General features: G+C 49.6%; 1 protein-coding gene across 1 annotated transcript; it reads right to left on the bottom strand.

Annotated features, from left to right (window-relative positions):
• Positions 1-8: 8 nt before the first annotated feature.
• MYO1H (myosin IH) lies at positions 9-18,323 on the bottom strand. The gene is made up of 31 exons (XM_059863591.1): positions 18,171-18,323; positions 17,336-17,451; positions 16,806-17,004; positions 16,291-16,371; positions 15,700-15,879; positions 15,262-15,360; positions 14,547-14,660; positions 14,172-14,243; positions 13,392-13,511; positions 13,027-13,094; positions 12,601-12,706; positions 12,009-12,089; positions 11,614-11,705; positions 10,175-10,269; positions 9,724-9,770; positions 9,443-9,523; positions 8,704-8,809; positions 8,340-8,457; positions 7,963-8,076; positions 7,579-7,655; positions 7,030-7,098; positions 6,375-6,459; positions 5,708-5,867; positions 5,259-5,342; positions 4,716-4,809; positions 4,136-4,191; positions 3,529-3,664; positions 2,695-2,762; positions 2,159-2,256; positions 1,136-1,235; positions 9-592 (listed from the first exon to the last, which is right to left on the bottom strand). Exons 1-31 carry the CDS (start codon positions 18,294-18,296, stop codon positions 569-571), a joined length of 3,066 nt encoding a protein of 1,021 aa, XP_059719574.1. The 5' UTR covers positions 18,297-18,323; the 3' UTR covers positions 9-568.
• Positions 18,324-19,847: the final 1,524 nt, after the last annotated feature.

A 19,847-nucleotide genomic window follows, 5' to 3' on the forward strand; every position in this document is an offset into this window, starting at 1 on the left:
GTGTCACTTTATTACTTGCTTGGAGCTCAATATCCTCATGGGCTGTGTGGCTGGAGGAATTTGTGGGATGAAATATCAGATCTCCATCCTCATTAATGTCAGTTTGACCTCCCAGCCCTCCCTGTGGGAGAGGCCCCAACTGTTGGGATTCTCTCTGGTCAGTCTGCCTTGAGAAAAGCTGGTTTTACACCAGTGTTAATACTGCTCTGCATTTCCTGCAGTGCTCCTGAGCAGTGAGTCAAAGTACAGCCAGAGAAGCCTTTTGGCTAATGTCCTAATCCTTCCTGACCTCTCAGAGATGGAAATTTTACCTTGGAACTTTGGGGATAAATGTCCCTGTGACCATGTAACGAGCATCTCCTTCTGGAAACGTTACAGCAACATCAGGGATTTTATTTATCTATAGTTGAATAGTTTTAAGCTATAAAAAAAGAGCCTAAAAGATGCAAACAAACTCTCAAATCACAGCAGCCCTGTGGCATCAGAGATTCCAGGGGAGATGTGAGGGCTGGTCTCATCCTGCAGGCTCCTTTCTGTTCCCAGCCAAGGGAACAGGAACTGGTTCTCATCAAGACTTTCTTGGGGTTGACACCTGGGAGGAGAAGAGGAAGGAGCCATTAAATCAAGGATCCTCACGGGGCCTGGGAAGAGAGGTGGTGGTGGAGTTTCTATTTGCCCACTGGTACATAGAGACAATTCCCCCCATCTCATCTGCAGGATGGAGAACTCCACTTGGAATTCTTCCTTGGAGCTGTCAGCTCCTCAGAGGACCTGCTGGGGTGACAAGAAGTGCCTTCCCTCCATCCCCCAATCCATTTCAGACATAAATTGGTTGAGGGAGGTGGAAAACATCCCCTGAGGCCTCATTTTGCTGGAGCACACTGAGTTTGGGTCAGATTAAATTCTCCTAGTCTTGCTCCCCCATCCCTGGGCCAATTCCTGCACAATCCCTGGAGCTGCAGCTCCCAGCACGGTCGTGGATCACCTCATGCAGGTGACAATGCAGGTCACCTCCTGCTTTGGGAGGGGACTCAGGCCCTCCTGGACTCTCAGGAAGGGGGGGCTGGGCTCTCTGCAGGTGGAGATCCAAAGGAGGAAGCACCAGGTGCCTCCCTGGGCTCAGCTGAGGCCTTACCACTGTCAGCTGTCCAGTTTTGTCCTTGAAGACCTGAGGCTCTGGCCCCACGGTGAACACCATGGTCCCCTCCTTCCCGGAGCCCACGCGGAACCGGAGGCTGGAAGCACAGGATGGCCCTGGAGAGCTCTCCCCACAAGAGGCTTTACTCCAAACCCCCTTTATTTCTGTTCCCTGGGCAAATCTTGTTAGAGGAGCAGATCAGAGCCTCCAGCTTAGGTGAATTTCCTAAACAATTGCATTATCCCAGCGAGCCCAAGGGGTTGATGAATGGAAGGCTGCCCAACCTGGGCTTTTGAGTGTTCCTGGTGCAATTAAGCACTGGAAGCTAAGCAGATCTGACCTGGAGGAAAGCACTGAGCACACCAAATCTAATTAGAGCTGAAAAGCAAAGGCCAGGCTGGAAAGCTGGAGCAGAAGTGCAGGTTTCACCTGCCAGCTCCAATTCTCAGAGAGGTTGGAGACATGGACTGCATCCACCTGCCAGGAGCTTGGGGCTGGCACTGGGAGGAGGAATCACATTTTGGGCCTCCTCAATCCTTCTGGGAGAGGAGCATTTGTCCTGATGTGACCCACAGCTTCCCAGCTGGCTTTCCTGAGGCTAATGGGATCCCCTGTGGAACTACTAAAGCCACGACCTCATGCCCAGGTCACATCAGAAAACTGAAAAAATAAAAGTGGGTTTAAAGTACAATCACCTAGAAATAAGTTTGGTTTAGGCAGGTGAGGCATGAGCAGCTCTCAGAGCAGAGCAGCACCCCTAGCAAGGTAAAAGGACTCATTGGAATGATTTTTAATACATTGTAATGATTTTTAATACATTTTCTCTCAGTGCATCCCATTTCATCTCCCTGTGCCTCCGATAGTCACAAAAACAGAGATGCTGCTGCACCAGACCTGTCCAGCTCTGGGCCCTGTCTGCTGGGGTGATGTCAACAGTCTTGACCTAGTCCAGGGCTAAAAGGTTTTCCCATAAAATTGAGCCTGCCCAGTGCCACCCATCCACCTTACTGCCTTCCTTACCTTCCCTTCACCACTTTAACGAGGCTTTGCTTGTTGGCCAGTATGCAGAGCTTGGTCACTGTCTCAAAGATGTGCTCACACTGCAGGATCACATCTCCCTGGAAACAAAAAAAAGAGGGATAAAGTCACCTGGCATCACCCCAGCACCTGATGGTGCAGAGAAACTCCATTGAAATGACTACCAGGCAGAAGTGACCAATTTAAACACCCTCTCCAGGGATTATTTAGGATTTATTTGGTCTAAAAAAAGGCAGGAGCATGTCCAGAGAAGGGGATGGAGAATCAGCCACACCAGGAGGGGCTGAGGGAATTGTGGGGAGCTCAGCCTGGAGAAAAGGAGGCCCAGGGGGGATCTTCTCATTCTCCACCAGTCCCTGGTAGGTTGGGATTCCAAGTGAAAGTTTTCATGTTGAATAGCAAGGATGTAAAGGCTTGGCTGATTACACACTGAATAACATCAGGAATTGTGTCATTCCAGAGTTTATAAGATGGTATTGGAGGCATCAGCCCCATGAACCACCATCCCCATTTCCTACCTTCTGCTGCTTGTCCTCAGGAACATGAATGACCACAATCCCATCACTCAGGTTACTGGTGGAGATCCCTTCAAAAGAAGCCCAAATTTAGAGGGAAACCTACCAAACCCAGCTCCACCCCAGCTCCTTCCCCCAGGAGAAGCAACTCCAGCCCCACATGGTCACAGGGGAAATCAAATTCCTGAAGGAGGGCTCTGTCCTTCCTTAGAGTGAATATTCCCATTCTTAGAGCAAAACACACAAAGCTCCTACTTTGATTGATTAATTAATCTGAATTTTCAAAATATCTTCTGCAGGTCCCTTTATGTCACCCATTGTGCATAGCACAATTCCAACAGTGGTGATTTAAACCCCTGCATGAGTTGTTGCCCCAAACCTTTCCCTGGTGCCTTGTTTTTGGTAACAGAAGAGAGAGAATTATTCATTCTGCCCCTGAACTGCAGTTCCAACAGTGCCAGGATTAAAAAATACCCACAAACCAGAGCAGGAAGGGCTTGGGTTATTTTTTCTCCCCTCTATGTCAGCAGAAAGTGATGTCCTCCTGCATTTAGACATTTCAAGGAACTCTTACTCATAAAATCATCCTTCAAGGCTTTGTCCAGCCCCCAGCAAAAGAGGGACAGATCATTCCAATATCTTTGCAAGACAAAGTTTCAGAACATCATCTTTCCTAAAGGATGCCTGGCAGGACAGGAATCCCCACAACAACTCACAGAACCATCACGGAATGGTTTGGGTTGGAAGGAACATTTGGGATCATCCCATTCCACCTGTCCCACTAGTCCTGGCTGCTCCTAGTCCCACCCAGCCTTGGACAGGGACTCTCACAGGTACCTTTCAGGGTGGAATACTCGATTTTCTGTTTGATCTTGGCCATCTCCACCACGTAGGCCGAGCTCTGGGTCAGCACCAGGAGCCGCTCCCGCGCCTTGAACCCGTTCCTGTCATATTTTACCACGGGGGTCACATACTGAAAACAACGAGGTGGAATCAGCATTTCCACTCCTGCAAGCTCCTGCTCCAGGGGTTTGGATTTTCCTGACTGGAAGCAGCTCAGAGAGGAGCAGCTCTGCCTGTGGAGCTGCAGGTGCCAGCTCACAGGGATCTGGATTCCCTACACTGGGAAATTCAGGAGGCAGAATCCTGGGAATGATGGGGCCCCTGTGCCTCTGTGCCATAACCATGGGAAGTGCAGGGACACTCCAGCTCTGCTCCTGCCCTGGACAGGGCTAGGAATGTTCTTTAAGCTTTCATTAAAAGGAATCTTAACTTTTAATTAGGGTTTCAATTATTTCAATTATTTTTCTCAATTATTTTGAGACCTGTCTCAAATTTAAAAGCAAGGAAATGGTGGCTCTGCTGCTCTTCATCAGTCCCTGTGTGAGCAACCAGCTCCAGGATTCCAGTGAATGTAATTCCAGGAGTTCTGTCCTTCCCTTACCTTGATGTTCTCCCCACGGATGAGCTGCAGCACTTTTGGGTTTAGGTCATTCTCTTCTGAGGAACAAACCAGAAAGAGAAACTGGGTGTGGGTGCCAGAGCCACAGCCCCAGACAGACACTCCCCACACCCCAGCAAACTCCAGAGAGCTGGTTTAGCTCTCTTCATCCCAACTGCCTTTTCCCCCTTGGAATGCTCCCTCCCAAACTGAGGGTGGTCACCTCCAGCTGCTCCCAAACCCATTCTGGTGGCTTTTCCTGCCTGACAAGCAAATTCACACCGGGAGTTTCTGCCTGGTTTTGGGTCTGCTGTTGGTTCAGATCCTGGTCTGTCCATCCCAGCCCCCATGGAATGCTCAGGTTTATGGCTTTCTGTCCCAGAGGGATCCCAGTACCCCCAGTTTGAGAGCAATCCAGCAGTGATATCATGTCACCCGATGTGACAGGGAGGAACTCCAATGGCAGGTGATGCTGCCTCTGCCAGGAGGGAATTTCTCTTGGAAAAAGACTCTCTTTGGTCAAGCAGGAATTTACAGAGCCAGGAGGATGTGGCTGAGGCCTCCAGGGGTTTGCTGCACTCACTCAGGCGGGTGTCCAGGAAGGGCTGGCTGAGGCTCTCCAGGTACCCCTCCTTCTTCCCACTGAAAACAGCACTGGTCACCACCTTCTGCTGCAGCTGATGGGAGAAGGAACAGCCTTTACCCTCAGAATTCCACCACTGGGAACACCAGCAGGGACAATGCAAACACTGCCCCTCCACAGCATCCTTCTGCTCACACACTGCCCACCTGACCAATGGACTCTTGGAATTGTGCTGCATTTCTCCTGGCAGCTTTCTTCTGTGAAAATCCTACAGATTTTTTTATATTTATAGATCTTTTCCAATTATACGGAGAGCAGATTTCATGCCATAAATTAGGCTCCACCTGTCTGCTCTGTCCTTTATGAGGGACACTGCAGGAAACCCCTGGATCCAGGAATTTGCTCTCCTATGATGACAAGTTTGCTCTTATCCCTGAGGGACTGATTGGAGCAGCAGGATCAGAAGGTGCTGCCTGTGTGCCAGGTGGTCCTCAGGGATCACACCTGTTTGAACTGCCACGTTTGCATTCCAGGTGTTGTTACCTGCACTTTCCTCTCAGCAGTGAGCCCTCGGCAGTATTTCCTCACCAGGTTCCTCACGCAGATTTTATGGAGCATCTCAGATGTCTGCAATAAAAAACCCAGGAAAAAATAAAGTAGGGAAGTTACAAACAGCTCTGCCTGTGCCATGAGCCTAGAATCCCGTGGGATTCATTTTGTCTTTATTAGGGCTTGTGAATTCACTCTGTCAGTGCATTTTTCCTTTTTATTGCTTAAACCAACAGGGAGCTTCCTCATTTCTCTTGGAAAGACCCAGCACTGTGCTATTCCACCCATTCCCACCCAAACACAGCAGATCTTGGGGTTTTCCAAAGGCTCTGAACAGAGGATGAGCCAGCAGCAGATCATTTACTCCCACCTGGAATATGCACACACATGGCCACCAAACAGGGGCCACCTCCACCTCTCCCAAAGCCTCCAGGACCCCTCACCTCTTCCAGGATGGAGGGAGGCTGGAGCCAGCTCTTGTCCAAGACATTTTTTGGGAGGTGGTCTCGGAGCTTCATCAGGTAGTGGTACTGTGAAAGCCTCACAAAGTCCCTGTTCTCTGCACAGAGGGGTTTCTTCCGATTGATGAAGCCGTTTATGAACCTACAGAAAATATCCCATGACCTCCAGAAATCCATGGAAATGAGGGCAGGGATGGGCTAAGGATCACTGGTGTTAGCTCAGGTGCACTGAGGGTCAGCCATGGAAATCTCAAGTTTTAGAATATTCTAAATATTAAAAGGTTTTTACCAAGTTCTGTTGGCCAAACCACAGTGCTTTGGAGCTCAGAAGGAATCAGGTCTGCTTCAGGGCTTAGGGGAGTGGAGAGGGAGGATGAAGAGAATGGAGAGGCATGAGAAAAATTAGGATGAAATTCTTCCCTGTGAGGGTGGTGAGGCCCTGGCACAGGTTCCCAGAGAAGCTGTGACTGCCCCTGGATCCCTGGAAGTGTCCAAGGCCAGGTTGGACAGGGCTTGGAGCAACCTGGGACAGTGGGAGGTGTCCCCTTGATGTGGGAGGGGACTGGATGGGCTTTGAGGTCCCTTCCAACCCAAACCATTGTGGGATTCTGGGGATTCTGTGGCTGGGCAATATGGAGGGGGTAGTTACTTCCTGATGGTCTGCACTGCCCACGTCCTCTTCTTGGCTGCCCTCCGTGCCAGGGCTCCTCTCCAACAGGCCTCCAGCTTGATTGCTGCAAGAGGGAATCAGTCCTGGGCTTTGGCCTTCACATTCACCCAGCAGCAGCTAAAACTGGTTATTGTGCAGCTCTAAAAGCCAGCTGGTGGGAACAGCAAGTTTGGAACGTTTTCTTCTCCATGGTGGATCAAGCTCCACCTGGGCTCAGCATCAACCAGCCCTTGTCCCTGCTCTGCCTCCTGCTGTCCCTGCCCACAGCCCAAAAAGCTGCTTTGAGCCTGCACTTTACATCAGCCTGCTGTGATTAGAGGGGATTTTCCCCCAGCAGCTGAGGATCAATCCCTAGGTACCCCAGAATGCCCCCAGTGTGTGACAGAAGGTGCTGCTGCTGCTCAGAGCTGCTCCCATAGCTGAGGCCAAGAGCAGCTCGTAGTGTGAGGATCCAAACAGAACTAAAGGAACCTCTGGAAAAGCTCTGGGAATGCTCTGGGTGCAGCTGCCACCTCCTGGGACCCCAACAGCCCCAAGTGCTGCTCACGGCACCAGGGATTTGGGACCTCCCAAGGCTCCAGCCCCTGAGGAAAGACCCCAGCCCTAAGAGAATCCCCCATTGCAGAGCCTGTACCTGCTTTCCTCTTCTTCTGGTAGGCTCTTTTCCCAAGGAATCCTTTGTATTTGGCCTGGAGTCTTGAAACTGGAAAGAAGGCAGAGACATCACTGGCACCTGCAGGGTCAGGGGGGCGAGGAGCTGAGCTCCTGCCCTCCATGGCACAGGGGACAGAGGGGACCAGAAGCAGCCCCTGCAGGTACCATGCCCTTCTGTCCTGCTTCTCAAGGAACAGATACCCCCAGGATGAGGCAGAAGAGACCCCCAATCCCAAGGGAAAGGCACTTGGTGCATCTGGGCATGGACAGGGAGGTACTCATAGGACTGAGGAGCTCCAAAGGAGCCACATATCCACAACTCAAGGGATTTCCCCCCAGCCTGGAGCAACTTTACTGAGTTTCCCATGGATTCTGAGAGCTATGCAGACCAGGGTTGGGAGAGACCTTAAAGCCCATTCTATTCCACTCCCTGCCATGGGCTGGAACACCTTCCACCATCCCAGGCTGATCCAAACCCCACCCAAGGCAGAGCCAGGAAGGTCCCAGACCAAGAGAACTGGAACCTTACTCAGCAGGTGCTTTCTGTACTCAAAGGCATCTTCTGTGGCAAACAGGGTCTTTGGGAAACGGATGAATATTTTGGTTCTGAAAAAGAGACCAGGATCAGGTTATCCATGGTGAGCCATCCTTCCTGAGCAGGCTCAGAGCCCCCCAAACAGCTGTAATGCCACCCAAGCCTGAGCTGCCCTGGGTTGCCCAGGGAAGCAGGAGAAGCTGGAGTCCTAACACAGAAATAGAATAAATGAGGTTGGATTCAAGCTCCCATGGAAACAGGTAAAAATAATGAGGAAATGTGTGCATCTGGGGGTTTTATCTCTCTCCTTGCTCCTGTCACAGACAGGACAGAGGATCCAGGACAGCAAACACGGAGCAGCCAGAGCAAGGACTTTACCTTCCTAGTTTGTACTCCTCAGGCTTGTAACCAATGTGTTTGATGAGTCTCTCCACACCCTCTGCTGCTGGCCCATGCCAGTTCGGCCAGGTAGCTGGGCAGAGACATTTGTACCTGAAAGTTCAGCAGGACATCAATGCAAACAACCTGAGCTTTGAGGAACCCCTTCCTGAACCACCCCTGAAATTCCCTCTGCTTTACTCAAGGCAGGAGACGCCAACGCAGATCAAAACGATGCAGACACGAACAGGCAAAGGGTATTTTTAAAGAAGAAGGTGTTCTGCTGACAACTCTCACTACTGGAAGGGGAGTTTTGCTTGCTCTGCAGCCCTCAGGAGGGCAGGATTACCTGGCCAGAGGGGAAGCAGCTCTCTCACCTTTGGAGGAAGAGCTCGTACTTGCGGCGGTAGGCGAAGCCGGCGCGTCTCACCCGCAGGTGCTCCATCAGCCCCAGGTACTTCACCTGGTGTCGGATCAGGAAATCATCAAACTTCCCTGCAGCAAGAGCACACCTCCACTGGTCACTTCTGCCTGGGGAAGCTCACTCACATCCCCATATGTTGGGGGAAATCAGGAAGGAACCAAATCCCCAATTACCCCCAATTACCCAAATTTCCTGCCTGCTTAATCAAGGTGTTTGAACGCAAACACCTCTCCACAACATACACACACTGCACCCTGCTCCAAAGAAATCCCTCTGCCCATTCTTGGACTCAGCAGAGCCTTCAGGCCCAGCCTTACCAGGCTCCTTGTTCTCATTGGGTTTGATGCAGCGGATGTAGGAGGGCTCCTTGGACATCAGGATCTCGATCAGACTCGTCAGACTGTTCTTGAACTGGGTTGCAACCTAGGACAGCATCAAGAGGACTTCCTGAGCTCTGGAACTCCTCCCTGCAGGAAGGGAAATCGACTCCCTGCATCCAGCTTAAACCTGGAAGCAAAAGCTGATGGTGCATTGGTAGCCTGGAGTTTCTGGAGTGTGGTCAGTTGTGTCAGTGCTGAGCTGGAGCATTTGAGCCCTGGCCATGCAGCTGGACACAGCAGGCAGCCCTTCAGAGCCCCCTGCTCCTTGGGGATGTGCTATGGGATGACACTTTGCTGGCTGCTGTTCCTCTGCCAGGGAGATCTCAGGGGTGGATGGCAGCAAAAACATCCACCAAGTGCAGGAATCCCAGAATCCCACAATTTATAGGGTGGGAAGGGCCCTCTGGAGATCACACAGTCCAACCTCCTACCAAGGCAGGGTCACCCAAAGCAGGTGACACACAGGAACGTGTCCAGGTGTGTTTGGAATGACTCCAGGCTCTCCCTGGGCAGCTCCATGGAAAGCTCTTCCCCAGGTTGAGGCAGAACTTGTTGAGTTTTAGTTTATGCTGTGTTTTAGTTTATGGCCATCAGGACTGAGGAAGGGATCAGGGATTAAACCAAGGCTTGGGAAGCTGAGTAGATATTCAGAATTAAGAGTAAAGACAGAACTCACAGTCTCTGGTCTCCTCCTGTTGTCCAGCTCTGACAGGAGGAAACAATCCCTCATGATGCTGTTCTTAGAGTTGCACAGCACCTAAAACAGGAGGAGATAAAAGTTGTCCTATTGAGCTCCTTGTACTCCTCCTGAGAGCAGCACAGCCCTGAGAACATGCACAGTTACCTAAAGATCAGTGCTAAAGAGAAAAGGATATTTTTGTTTGCTACAGAGAGTAAATAAATCTTCTGCACCAAGCAGGTGATGTAAAAGAGCAGCATCCCTTTTTTTGTGCTTACCTCCTTCAGGTTTCTGTACAGCAGATCATTATTCTTCTCCAGAAATCCTGAAAAAAAATTGAATCAAAAGAAAATAAAAAAAGAAAACAGGAACATTCACATCCTCAAAATTCTCACTGCAGCCACATTTAAGATTTCCAGGTCAAGTGTCTGCAGAGGGCAGGTACTTGGTAATTCCTCTGCCCATCAAGTCACCATCACCCACAGCAGTTCAGGAGCTCAGGAGCTCCAGCCTGGCCATTCCCACTCACCCACAGCAGGTCAGGAGCTCAGGAGCTCCAGCCTGGCCATTCCCACTCACCCACAGCAGGTCAGGAGCTCAGGAGCTCCAGCCTGGCCATTCCCACTCACCCACATCAGGTCAGGAGCTCAGGAGCTCCAGCCTGGCCATTCCCACTCACCCACAGCAGGTCAGCAGCTCAGGAGCTCCAGCCTGGCCATTCCCACTCACCCACAGCACAGTAAGTGACCTCTCCTGCGTAGTGGAGGAGGCGGAAATCCACCCAGTCGATCGATTTCCGCGTCTTCTGATCCGCCAGCTTGCGCCTGCCAGAGGGAAAACCCAACAGAACACCAGGAGAAAGAGCAGCAAAGAGATTCCCTCAGCTTGGGGACAGCCACAGCTGGGGGACAGCTGGAAATGTGGTGTTTGATCCTATTGATGGGGCTCTGACTGTGGAGTTATGGCCTTCGAGCAAACCATCATCTCTCCCTGCTGGCAGCTCCCATAAACTCCTCAGGATACCTGGGATCTACTCATGGCCATTTGGCAGTGATCACCCATTCCAGAAATATTAAGATTTCTTCCCATAACATCCATTTAAATACATTTTTACTGCTTATGTGGGGGAAAAACCACCAGCATCCTCAACCCCAAAGCAAACCCAGGGGGGAAAGGATTTCAGACATTTTGCCCTAGAGCAAGAACCTAAGTACAAAGGAAGAATCCCAAATGTTCAAGAATAGCAGGAATATTTCAGAAAGCAAGGATTCCTGGGGGGAAAAAAAAGAACCAAACAAGAAAAAAAAGAGCAACTTCACAGCTGAAGTTTCAGCTTTGTAAGCAGTCACAAACAGCAGAGCTGAGTGTCACAACAGCACGTTCGTGTATCGAAGCTCCTTCCAAGAGCAGATCCCGTGGAAGCAGCTCCAGCACTTCTATTTAAAGCTTTTAATCAGGCAGAACAGCATTAAGGCACATTGTGGTGACAAGGAAGTTGGCTACAAATTTTCCACTTGGCTGTGGTGGAGTTCAGAGCTGCAGGAACAGTGACAGCTCAGCACTGTGACTCTCAATTGATGACTTGTCACAGCCCTTCAGCAGCTCCTGCAGGGAAGTGCCAGCACAGCTCGGCGCCAACGCGCTCAGCTGCCACCAAAATGGGATCCAAACCCCCTCCAAATGGAGTATGAACCAAAATGTCACTCATCTGAGGGAGAGGAGCACGAGCATTTTCTCTCCTTTTCGTACTCCATGCTCACACAGAACAAGATGGGTGTGAATATTTACATATCCCCCCTCAGCCTCAGGCATTTGGCTCCTTGTCACAACATCTTCAGCTTTTCCTGGAGTCCCTGGGGACCAAAGCCATCTATGGCCAAAGCCATTTAACCTTCCTGGGCTAAAATCTTGGGCCAAATCCCAGATTAGGAGCCCCTAATTTTTGGTGTGGAATGACAGACTCAAAGCTCAGCATCAGAGCAGTGAAGAGACAGAGCCCTGCTCACACCTCCCAGCACCCCACATCCACCAGTGGAGATTTCCAACATCAGACACTGGATGGGCTCTTTGATTCCCTCTGAGACAAGGCAAAGATTGTCCCCCCCCAGCCCTGGCATGGATTTGGGATGGGAAGGGTCTGGGATAGGATACAGAGGGTAAATGCATACGTCACGAAGTGGGCATGGTCTCCTACTTTCTCTTCCAGCTTTTCCAAGAAGCTCAAATCAGTCGCTTCCCCAGGCCGTAAGCACTCCTCATCCTGGAAGAGCAGGCACTGGATCAGAGCTGCTCTGAGCTCATATTCCCCCCTCAACAACAACATTTAGGACAACTTTGCTCCACAAACCCAAAGCTTCATTGCAGGGGAAGCAGAACAACCCCCACCTTCAACTCCCCCAGAATCAGATCCTCTGCCTCATCCTCTGGGTGTTTGTTACAGGAATTTGTGTTTATGTTCTGGATAACACAGTCCCATCCCATCATTAGAGGGGAAAATGTGATTAAGAACCATTAGAGCAAGGCACAGGCCTGCATTTTAATTTAGTACAAACTCTGTTCTTACCAGGATGGAGATTATTCCTTTGTGCTTCTGCTCAACCAAGTCACAGATGATTTTGTTGTTAAAATATGGGATTGGCTCCCACTGGAAAAGGGAAAAAGGAAGAGCAGTTTTAGATTAAGACCTTTTTGAAATTTTTAAAGTTCTTTGGAACTTAAATAAGATACAGCCTCAGATCCCACTGAAATGAGTGGTGTGATTAGGATCCACTGAGGGAAAAGGTGACAGCACAGTGATCCATGATCCCACTCCAGAGTTCTCCTGCTTCCAGCAGCCCACACCATCCTCTTGTTCTCTACATAAATCCTCTCCAGCTTCCCATGTTTTACACTGCTGGAATCCCTCATTCTCCAGGGACATTGTCACTGCTCAGCATCTGAGTTTTGGGGAAGGTCCTACTTCTTCCTTAAATGATGTCAATTCAATCTGGGCTAAATTGCACTTCAAAAGGGCTACAGAAAGACCCCTGCAAATCCTACACTTCCCATGGGAACAATAACAATCTAAAAAAGCAGGATGACTTTCACACTGCTGATCAAAAGCATTCAGTGCAATGGCAGTTCAAAGGGAAAAGGGAGGGGGAAATATAATTTACCTCAATGCCTTCCAGTTCATATTCCTCCTGCTCTGCCTTCAGGGTCATCTCAATCAGCAGCTGCTGCAGCTTCTCATTGCAGTAATTAATGCAGAACTGCTCAAAACTTCAGGGAGGTTAAATGAGCAGCAGGTTTCATGTGATCCAGGGGCAGTTTTGCTTCTTCCTCCACCCATTCCCATAGAGAGACCAAGCCCCCATTTCCACAGGGACCAAATTCCCCATTTTTACAGGGGCCAAAGCCCCTATTCCCACACAAACAAACCTACCCCTTGCTCCCACACTGTTACACCACGGCCCAAGGCAGAGCTTTTCCTGGTTTTAGTGCTCTGTACCCGACCCTGCTGGGCTGAGGGCACTCTCCAAAATTCATGCAGGAATGTCCTGTACCCCCAGGTCACCCCAAATCCCAGGAACAGCCCTTACCTGTTTGTGTCCAGCACTTCAAAGCCATAAATATCCAGCAGGCCAATAACTGTTTTCTGAGTGGAGTCCTGTCAAAAACACCCCTGCTCTGCCATTGCTCCTTCCCTGCAGGTGGCTGCTCTCACCTGAACTTCAAACTTTCCCTTTCAGAGAAATCTCAGTGGAGAAGCCACTTTAAGGCAGGTAATGAACTGCTAAAACTCTTTAACAGGGAGTAACTAAAGGATTTTCCAGCTCAGGGCTGGGGCATGTCCCAGCAGCAATTATCCAACATCCCAGATATTTGGTGATGAGGGTTGTGGGGCCTCTCTGGAGAAACTGCTCAGCATTTTAGGAGCATTCAAGACCCCAGACAAGAAACCAACCTTGTTGGCAAGAGAGCCATTGATTTTGTTGACCAGCCATGTGAAAGTCCTTCCATAAATTGCTTTTGCTACGGCGTCCCGGGCGTAGAATGCCAGATCCACGTTCAGTGGGCTGAGCACCTGGAAATAAAGATATCCCAGAGAGCATGAACACCACGGGGGATCAGAGCAAACCTCTGCACAGCCAGGTCACCTCTGTGGCCTGGAGAAGCAGCCACATTGTCCTACAGCACAGCACAGCCACCCCTGGACTGCAGCTATTCCTGCAGGGGGTTAGAATGGGATCATTTAAGGTCCTTTCCAACCCAAACCACTCTGGAATTGCCTGATTCTCCCTACAGCTGTATTTTCCACCAGTGTTCCTCCAGTCTGCTGTATCCCCACCTGCCAGCAGGTTTGGGGCACTATGTTTTGGTGAGTATTAATTTAGACAAAGCAGGAAAATATTCTGATCTCCTTTTACTTCTAAATTATTAAAATAAAAATATAAAATGTTCAAAGAGTGGTTTTTACCAGTATTTTTCTCTGTGCAGCCCAGTTTCCCAGGAAGCCTGTGGCCTGGGCAAGGGGAGATTGTTTGGCTCATATACAATTCCCTCCCTTGCTCAGCAATAAAACTCCAATATATTTTAGTTTAATGTCTCAGGCTGGAAGAAGGGGATGTGGAGGAGGAGAGGGACAGTCAAAGGGATCTGGTTTACACTCAAAACTGGCTCCTCACCCACCCCCCAGCTGGGGGTCTCCCAGATTAATCTGGGACTGTACAGAACTCCCTGGTACCTCCTCGGATCTGGCTTCGATCTTCCTGTGGGTGAGAGCTTCCTGCAGGATGGACAGGTGAGCACCCAGGAGCTGCAGGGAGAGAAATATCTGCACTCAGAGCACAGCCACAGGTCTCTGTTCAAATAAGCAGCACTGTGTGATCAGCAGGGCACAACTCCCACCCCATCCCCAGCCACCCCCATCTTGAAGCCACAGGAAATAAGGAAATTTCAGGGAGAAAACTCAAGGTTTTCTCAACAACAAAAGCTGGGTATTTTTAGAGTTATCCTTGTGCTTTTGGGAATAAATATTTTGGACCAATAAGAAAATCCCAGCAAGGTTTAGGTTTTCCTCCTAGCACTGAAAATTCTGAGCCCATCTGGGCAGAGGCACCTTGGAAATCCACTTGATCTGGGAGCCGTCGCGGATGATGGCGTGGCCATTGCTGTCCTCCTCAAACTGGATGTTCCCAAGGTGCAGGACACTGGCAACGATTCCAAAGAGATGCTGATAATGGGAGATATTCCATTAGAACATGGCTTCTCACAGCCCTGTGGGGTGGGGCTGATATTTCCTATCATTAATTCACAGAATTTTGCCCAGGATAAGGAGGTGAACCAGAGGATCCAGTACCTCCCCTGGCATCGTGCTCTTCACCACCCACTCCTTCAACCCCACAGAATCATGGAATCCCAGAGTGGTTTGGGGTGGAAAGGAACATAGAGATCATTTAGTTCCACCCCTGCCAGGGCAGAGACACTTTCCACTATCCCAGGTTGCTCCAAGTCCCATCCATCTTTGGACACTTCCAGGGATGGGGCAGCCACAGCTTCTCTGGACAACCTGAGCCAGGGACCCAATTTCTTCTTAACATCTAATCCAAACCTACTGTGTGGCAGTGGGAAGCCATTCCCCTTTGTCCTGTCACCCCAGGCCCTTGTCCAAAGTTCCTCTCCATGTTTCTTGTCAGCCCCTTCAGTCCTGACCACCCAAGGTGTGTCCTGTTCCACCTTTCACCCTTTTCCAGAGCTGCTCCCATCACTTCAGGAAAAGAGCAGTGCCCTCCTCTCTGAAATCCCTTTGCTCAGCCCCTTTTAAGCAGCAGTACCTCGAGATCTTTTTCAGTGAAGTCAATGATGGAAAAAGCTTTCCGGACTATTTTCCAGTCATTCTTGTCATTGATAGAAAACACTTTGGCACATCGACCCTAGGCAGCAAAAGATGAATTAATACAATTAATTGGTAAAGAACTTCTATTATCAGCAAACAGACACTTCTGGGCACACTGCTTCCATTGCCTGCTCCCTCAGTGAGTTTTTTCACTGTTATTAATCCTGAGCATGGCTCCTTTGATCAAATCTTTCATTTTATACTGGAAACCCCAAATAAATCCAACCCCTGAGTGTGGAGAGCACCACCATAAATTGGCTGAAGCTGTGCAGAGCTTGATCTTCCAACCATCCCTTATTTTTAGGGTACGAATACCTTCTGCCCAAGCTGCATTTTCCATCCTTACAATTCCTGATGAGCTGCAGCTCCCACTGACCTGGATGAGGTACGTGTACTTCTGGGGGTTACGCTCCAGCCCGAGCCAGCAGAGCAGATCCTTGTCTCCCCCCTCCAGCAGCTGGTAGAAAATATGGAAATTCCTCTCTCCGTGGTTTTGGTGGACAACTCGGGATTTCTCAATCAGGTAGCTGAGGATGTGCCCTCCCACTGGAGCTCCCTGGCAGAGCAGAGCAGGCAGATCAGCACCAAAAATACCAATAATCCCTGTGATTGCTGTTTCTTTACTCCCAGGAATGAGGAACAGGAAAAGCCAAATTCTGCTGTCATTTATCTGCCACCTTTTGTTTAAGAGTGTCCAGCAACAGTGCAAGGATTTGCTGTCCTGTAAAAGTAACCTGAGCTTTAAAACTCTATCAGCTTTCCATGGAGCACTGCCAGGATTGCCAGCAAGGCTGGAAGTTTTCAGGATGGATAACCAGTGACCTCACCTGCAAAATGCAAGGTCTGCAAAAACAGGGTCAAAAATATGCAGGGTAAGAATTAATAAATCCTGGGCTGCCTGCTCAGCATCCAGGAGGTTTCTCAGACACAGCTCCTTTTCCCAGCGCTCCACTGAGCTTGTTCTCACCTTAAAATCAAACTGGATGTCCATGTACTTCCCAAATCTGCTGGAGTTGTCGTTGCGCAGGGTTTTTGCATTCCCAAAAGCCTGAGGGCAAGCAGAGAGGGAAAGTCACTCCTCACCTCACTGGGACCAAGGAAACAGGACTTGCTGCTTCAGCCAAGTCCCATTGACTTTAGTGGGATTAAAGAAATACAAACGAATGCATTTCCATAGCTTTAAAGTGGAATTCAGCTAAACCAATTACTGATTTTTCTTATCTAACCTATAACTGAGGCCCCAAGGAACTGCTGCACAGTGCAGTTTTCTTTTATTTTCTTATAGTTCTTCCAGGTTTCAAATTAAACCCCCAAATTCAAATTTTCAAACATTAAATGATATTAAATCCCAAATATTCTTTCAGAGGCTGTGCCAATATTGGCCATTCTTGCTCAGAGCTGCAGATTTGCAGGGAGTCCCCGAGCAGTGAGGCCACCAACTCCAACCCCTCTGCACTTTTGGGTTTTCCTTTGGTTTCTCACCTCGAGGACGGGGTTGGAGAGCAGGAGCCGGTCCCGGACAGTCTGGAGCTGCTCCGTGGTGGGACAGGTGACTGCATAGTACTGCAGGATCTTCTTGGATGCCTCTGTCTTGCCAGCCCCACTCTCCCCAGAGATGAGGATGAAGTGGTTGTTGTACTCATTGCACATCACCCTGTAGGCGTTGTCAGCTATGGCATAGCTGGGACAGGCACAGGAGGGGAAACATCCATTGGGAATGGCACAGGAGGAGGAATAGCAAATGTTTCCAAGAGCTTTTACTCCTGGTTCAATTTTACAAGTTTTGGACAGGGTCATAGAATCCCAAAATGGGTTGGAAGGGATGGTAGGGATCATCTCATTCTGAGCAGGGGTACCCACTGTGAAAGCTGGGCTCAAAACCTGAGTCTGACTCAAGGCCTGACAGTAAAAACCAGGCCTGGTGACTGTGGACACCCCCCGTGGTGGCAGGAGAGCATTACAGGGAAATCTCGAATTAGGAATACCCACAGGGATGCCAGGGGAACACTCACAGGTGCGGGGGCAGCTCAAAGAAGTTCACGCCCCGATAAAGCTGCATCTGTGACACTGTGTAAATGTCCAGCTCCTGGTAGGGGTTCACAGACACGAGGAGAGAACCAATGTAGGTCTGCAGGGAGAGAGAGCCTGGTGGGACACCTGCTCCACCCCAAAATCCCAAAGGAGGAGCCAAGGGACACCTGCTCCACTCCAAATCCCAAAGGAGGAGCCAAGGGACACCTGCTCCACCCCAAAATCCCAAAGGAAGAGCCAAGTACCTGAGGATATTATCCACAAACAAATGCCAAAACTGGTACAGAGCTTGTTATGGGAGAACCAAACCAGCCAAGCAGAACTCTTCCCAAACTGATAACAAACTTCTTCCAAACTCCCCTTGGTTACGAGTAAAGCTGAACCATGAGAGCAAGCTCAGAGCCTGACAATTTAAATGCAAGGATTTGGGATCCCTTGGTGCTTCCAGGACCCTTTTCCTACTAAAGTTAACACAACACAAAATAAAATCCTCAGCCCTTCCCAGACAAACCTTGTCCTGCCTTCCTTCAATCATAGTGTTCCCATTTCCATTCCCTTCTTATTTACTGCACATCCTTTAAAGCTTTGCAAAGCAGCTCAGAGCAAGCTGAGATTTATTTTCCCAAGTTCAAGCAGATAAACTACTCCTGGGTGATCACTCTGCTGGGCACTACCAACACCTTGTTAGATACACAGAGGATACTCAGCTCTTCCTCCTGGACCTGACCAGCAAGGCCACCTCAGGGATATCTCAGCAGCCACATGGCCACCTCAGGGACATCTCAGCAGCCACATGGCCACCTCAGGGACACTTACATAGATGAGGTTCTCCTGGTAGCGCTTGCGCAGGTTGTTGAGGAAAGCAGCCTCGCTGGTGTGGGAATCCAGAAGGACAAAATCCTGCACCCCGACCTTGTCCCGGGCTATCAGAGCCCCTTCCATGTTGGCCTCGCCGTTCTCGTCCACCTCCTCCTTCTACAACATAAAGGTTGTGGGGTGCAGGGTCAGGAGGGGGCAGAGAGGGCTCTTCCCAGGGACAAAAATCAGCCTTGCACAGGTAATTCCAAGAGATCATTATTCCAGCTTGTCCAAGGATAGCAATGCCATCCAAGCTCTTCCCAGCCCAGATGTCCCAGACTCGCTGCTGTGAGCAGGAATATCCCAGTTTCCTTAAAAACTGAGGCAAACCCAGCTCTGGAGATGCAGTCAGGATCTGAACACTCAATAACTCAGTCTAGACAGAATTTTCCAGGCATAAAGTTGGACTAAACTGTGGAAGGCACCAGAAAAACCCTTCGTTTTTCTCCTTTGTACAGGTCTAGGCATGAAAATGGAGAATCCCTGGAAAAGGCTGGGAGGGGTTTGACTTGTAGGCAAAAAAGATGAATCCCACAGCACCACCCTGCACAAGGATGGGATTCCCAGTGATTCCCAGCAGCAGCTCCATGTCAGCTTTCAGTGCTGGCAGCAGATGTCCCCACACGCCAGCGAGAGGCACGGCCACTGCTGACAAAACTGATCAGAGAGGGACCTGGGGATGGTTAAACCCTGCCCAGCATCCCCCTTCCTTCTCCAAAGGCTGAGAGGTGCAAAAAAGGCTGTCCCTGACACAACCAAATCCTCTTGCACCCTCCATTTCTGATTCTTCATGTAGAAATTGAATTTATCTGGGAAATTCTCACTGCTGAGGGTCAAGCTCGATTGCCAGGCTATAAAAATAAACTGTGCTTTTTATTTACTTAAACCAAGCTGCTGATTTCATGCTAGCAAATAAAAAACCTTTTTTGTCTACCTATTTCATACACATTATGGTATGACAAATTATGGTATGACAAATTATGTCTACATCACACATATTATGGTAATATTGTGCAAAAGTTGGGTTTTCAGGGTTTCCTTTTGTTTTTACAGACACCAGGATTACCCAGTTCAGAGACAAATTCCTATCCTAAGGCAGAAATGGACAGAAATTAATTCAGTACAGTTGGAGCAGCTTACCTTGGAGTAAATTGCCTTGGAGTGAGCTCCCTTGGAGGGTTCCAGGCTTGGAAAATTAAAGGAGGAACGTGGCTGAGCAGCCAGAGCAGCTCCAGGCTGTGCTGGCCAGCCCAGCACCTTCGCTGTTCCCCTCCTGCCCTTGGGGACATTGGCTTGTCCCTTTTTGCTGCTCCACTGCTCATGGGGACCTCGTGGTTGTGTGTAAGGTTTTCACCAAGCACTGAAAGGATGGTGATGCTCTGTTTGTGCAGGGCCACGTCAGGTTCTGCCCCCTTTTTTAATTTAATTTGGATTTTTTTCCAAAGCAGAAGCTTTGCAAATTGGAAATAGGCACCAAATTGAATGTTTCTGCTGGGCTCTGGCAAGCCCTGACTCTGGAGGGAGGATTTTGGGATGAGCCTGAAGGCACTGGTGGATTTTGGGGCTCAGTGGATTTGGGAGAAGGGTTGCATAAAATAAAGAGCAAAAGACTCAACCACACAATAGCCTTTATGA

Source organism: Haemorhous mexicanus, chromosome 19 (assembly GCF_027477595.1).
Source record: "Haemorhous mexicanus isolate bHaeMex1 chromosome 19, bHaeMex1.pri, whole genome shotgun sequence".
Classification (NCBI taxonomy): domain Eukaryota; kingdom Metazoa; phylum Chordata; class Aves; order Passeriformes; family Fringillidae; genus Haemorhous; species Haemorhous mexicanus.

Coding starts and splice junctions, on each gene's coding strand:
- MYO1H (XM_059863591.1), bottom strand. CDS start 18,296: ATGGAAGGGGCTCTGATAGCCCGGGACAAGGTCGGGGTGCAGGATTTT. Junction 17,452..18,170: donor ACCAGGAGAACCTCATCTAT/GTAAGTGTCCCT, acceptor CTCTCCCTGCAG/ACCTACATTGGTTCTCTCCT. Junction 8,458..8,703: donor CAATGAGAACAAGGAGCCTG/GTAAGGCTGGGC, acceptor CTCTTGCTGCAG/GGAAGTTTGATGATTTCCTG.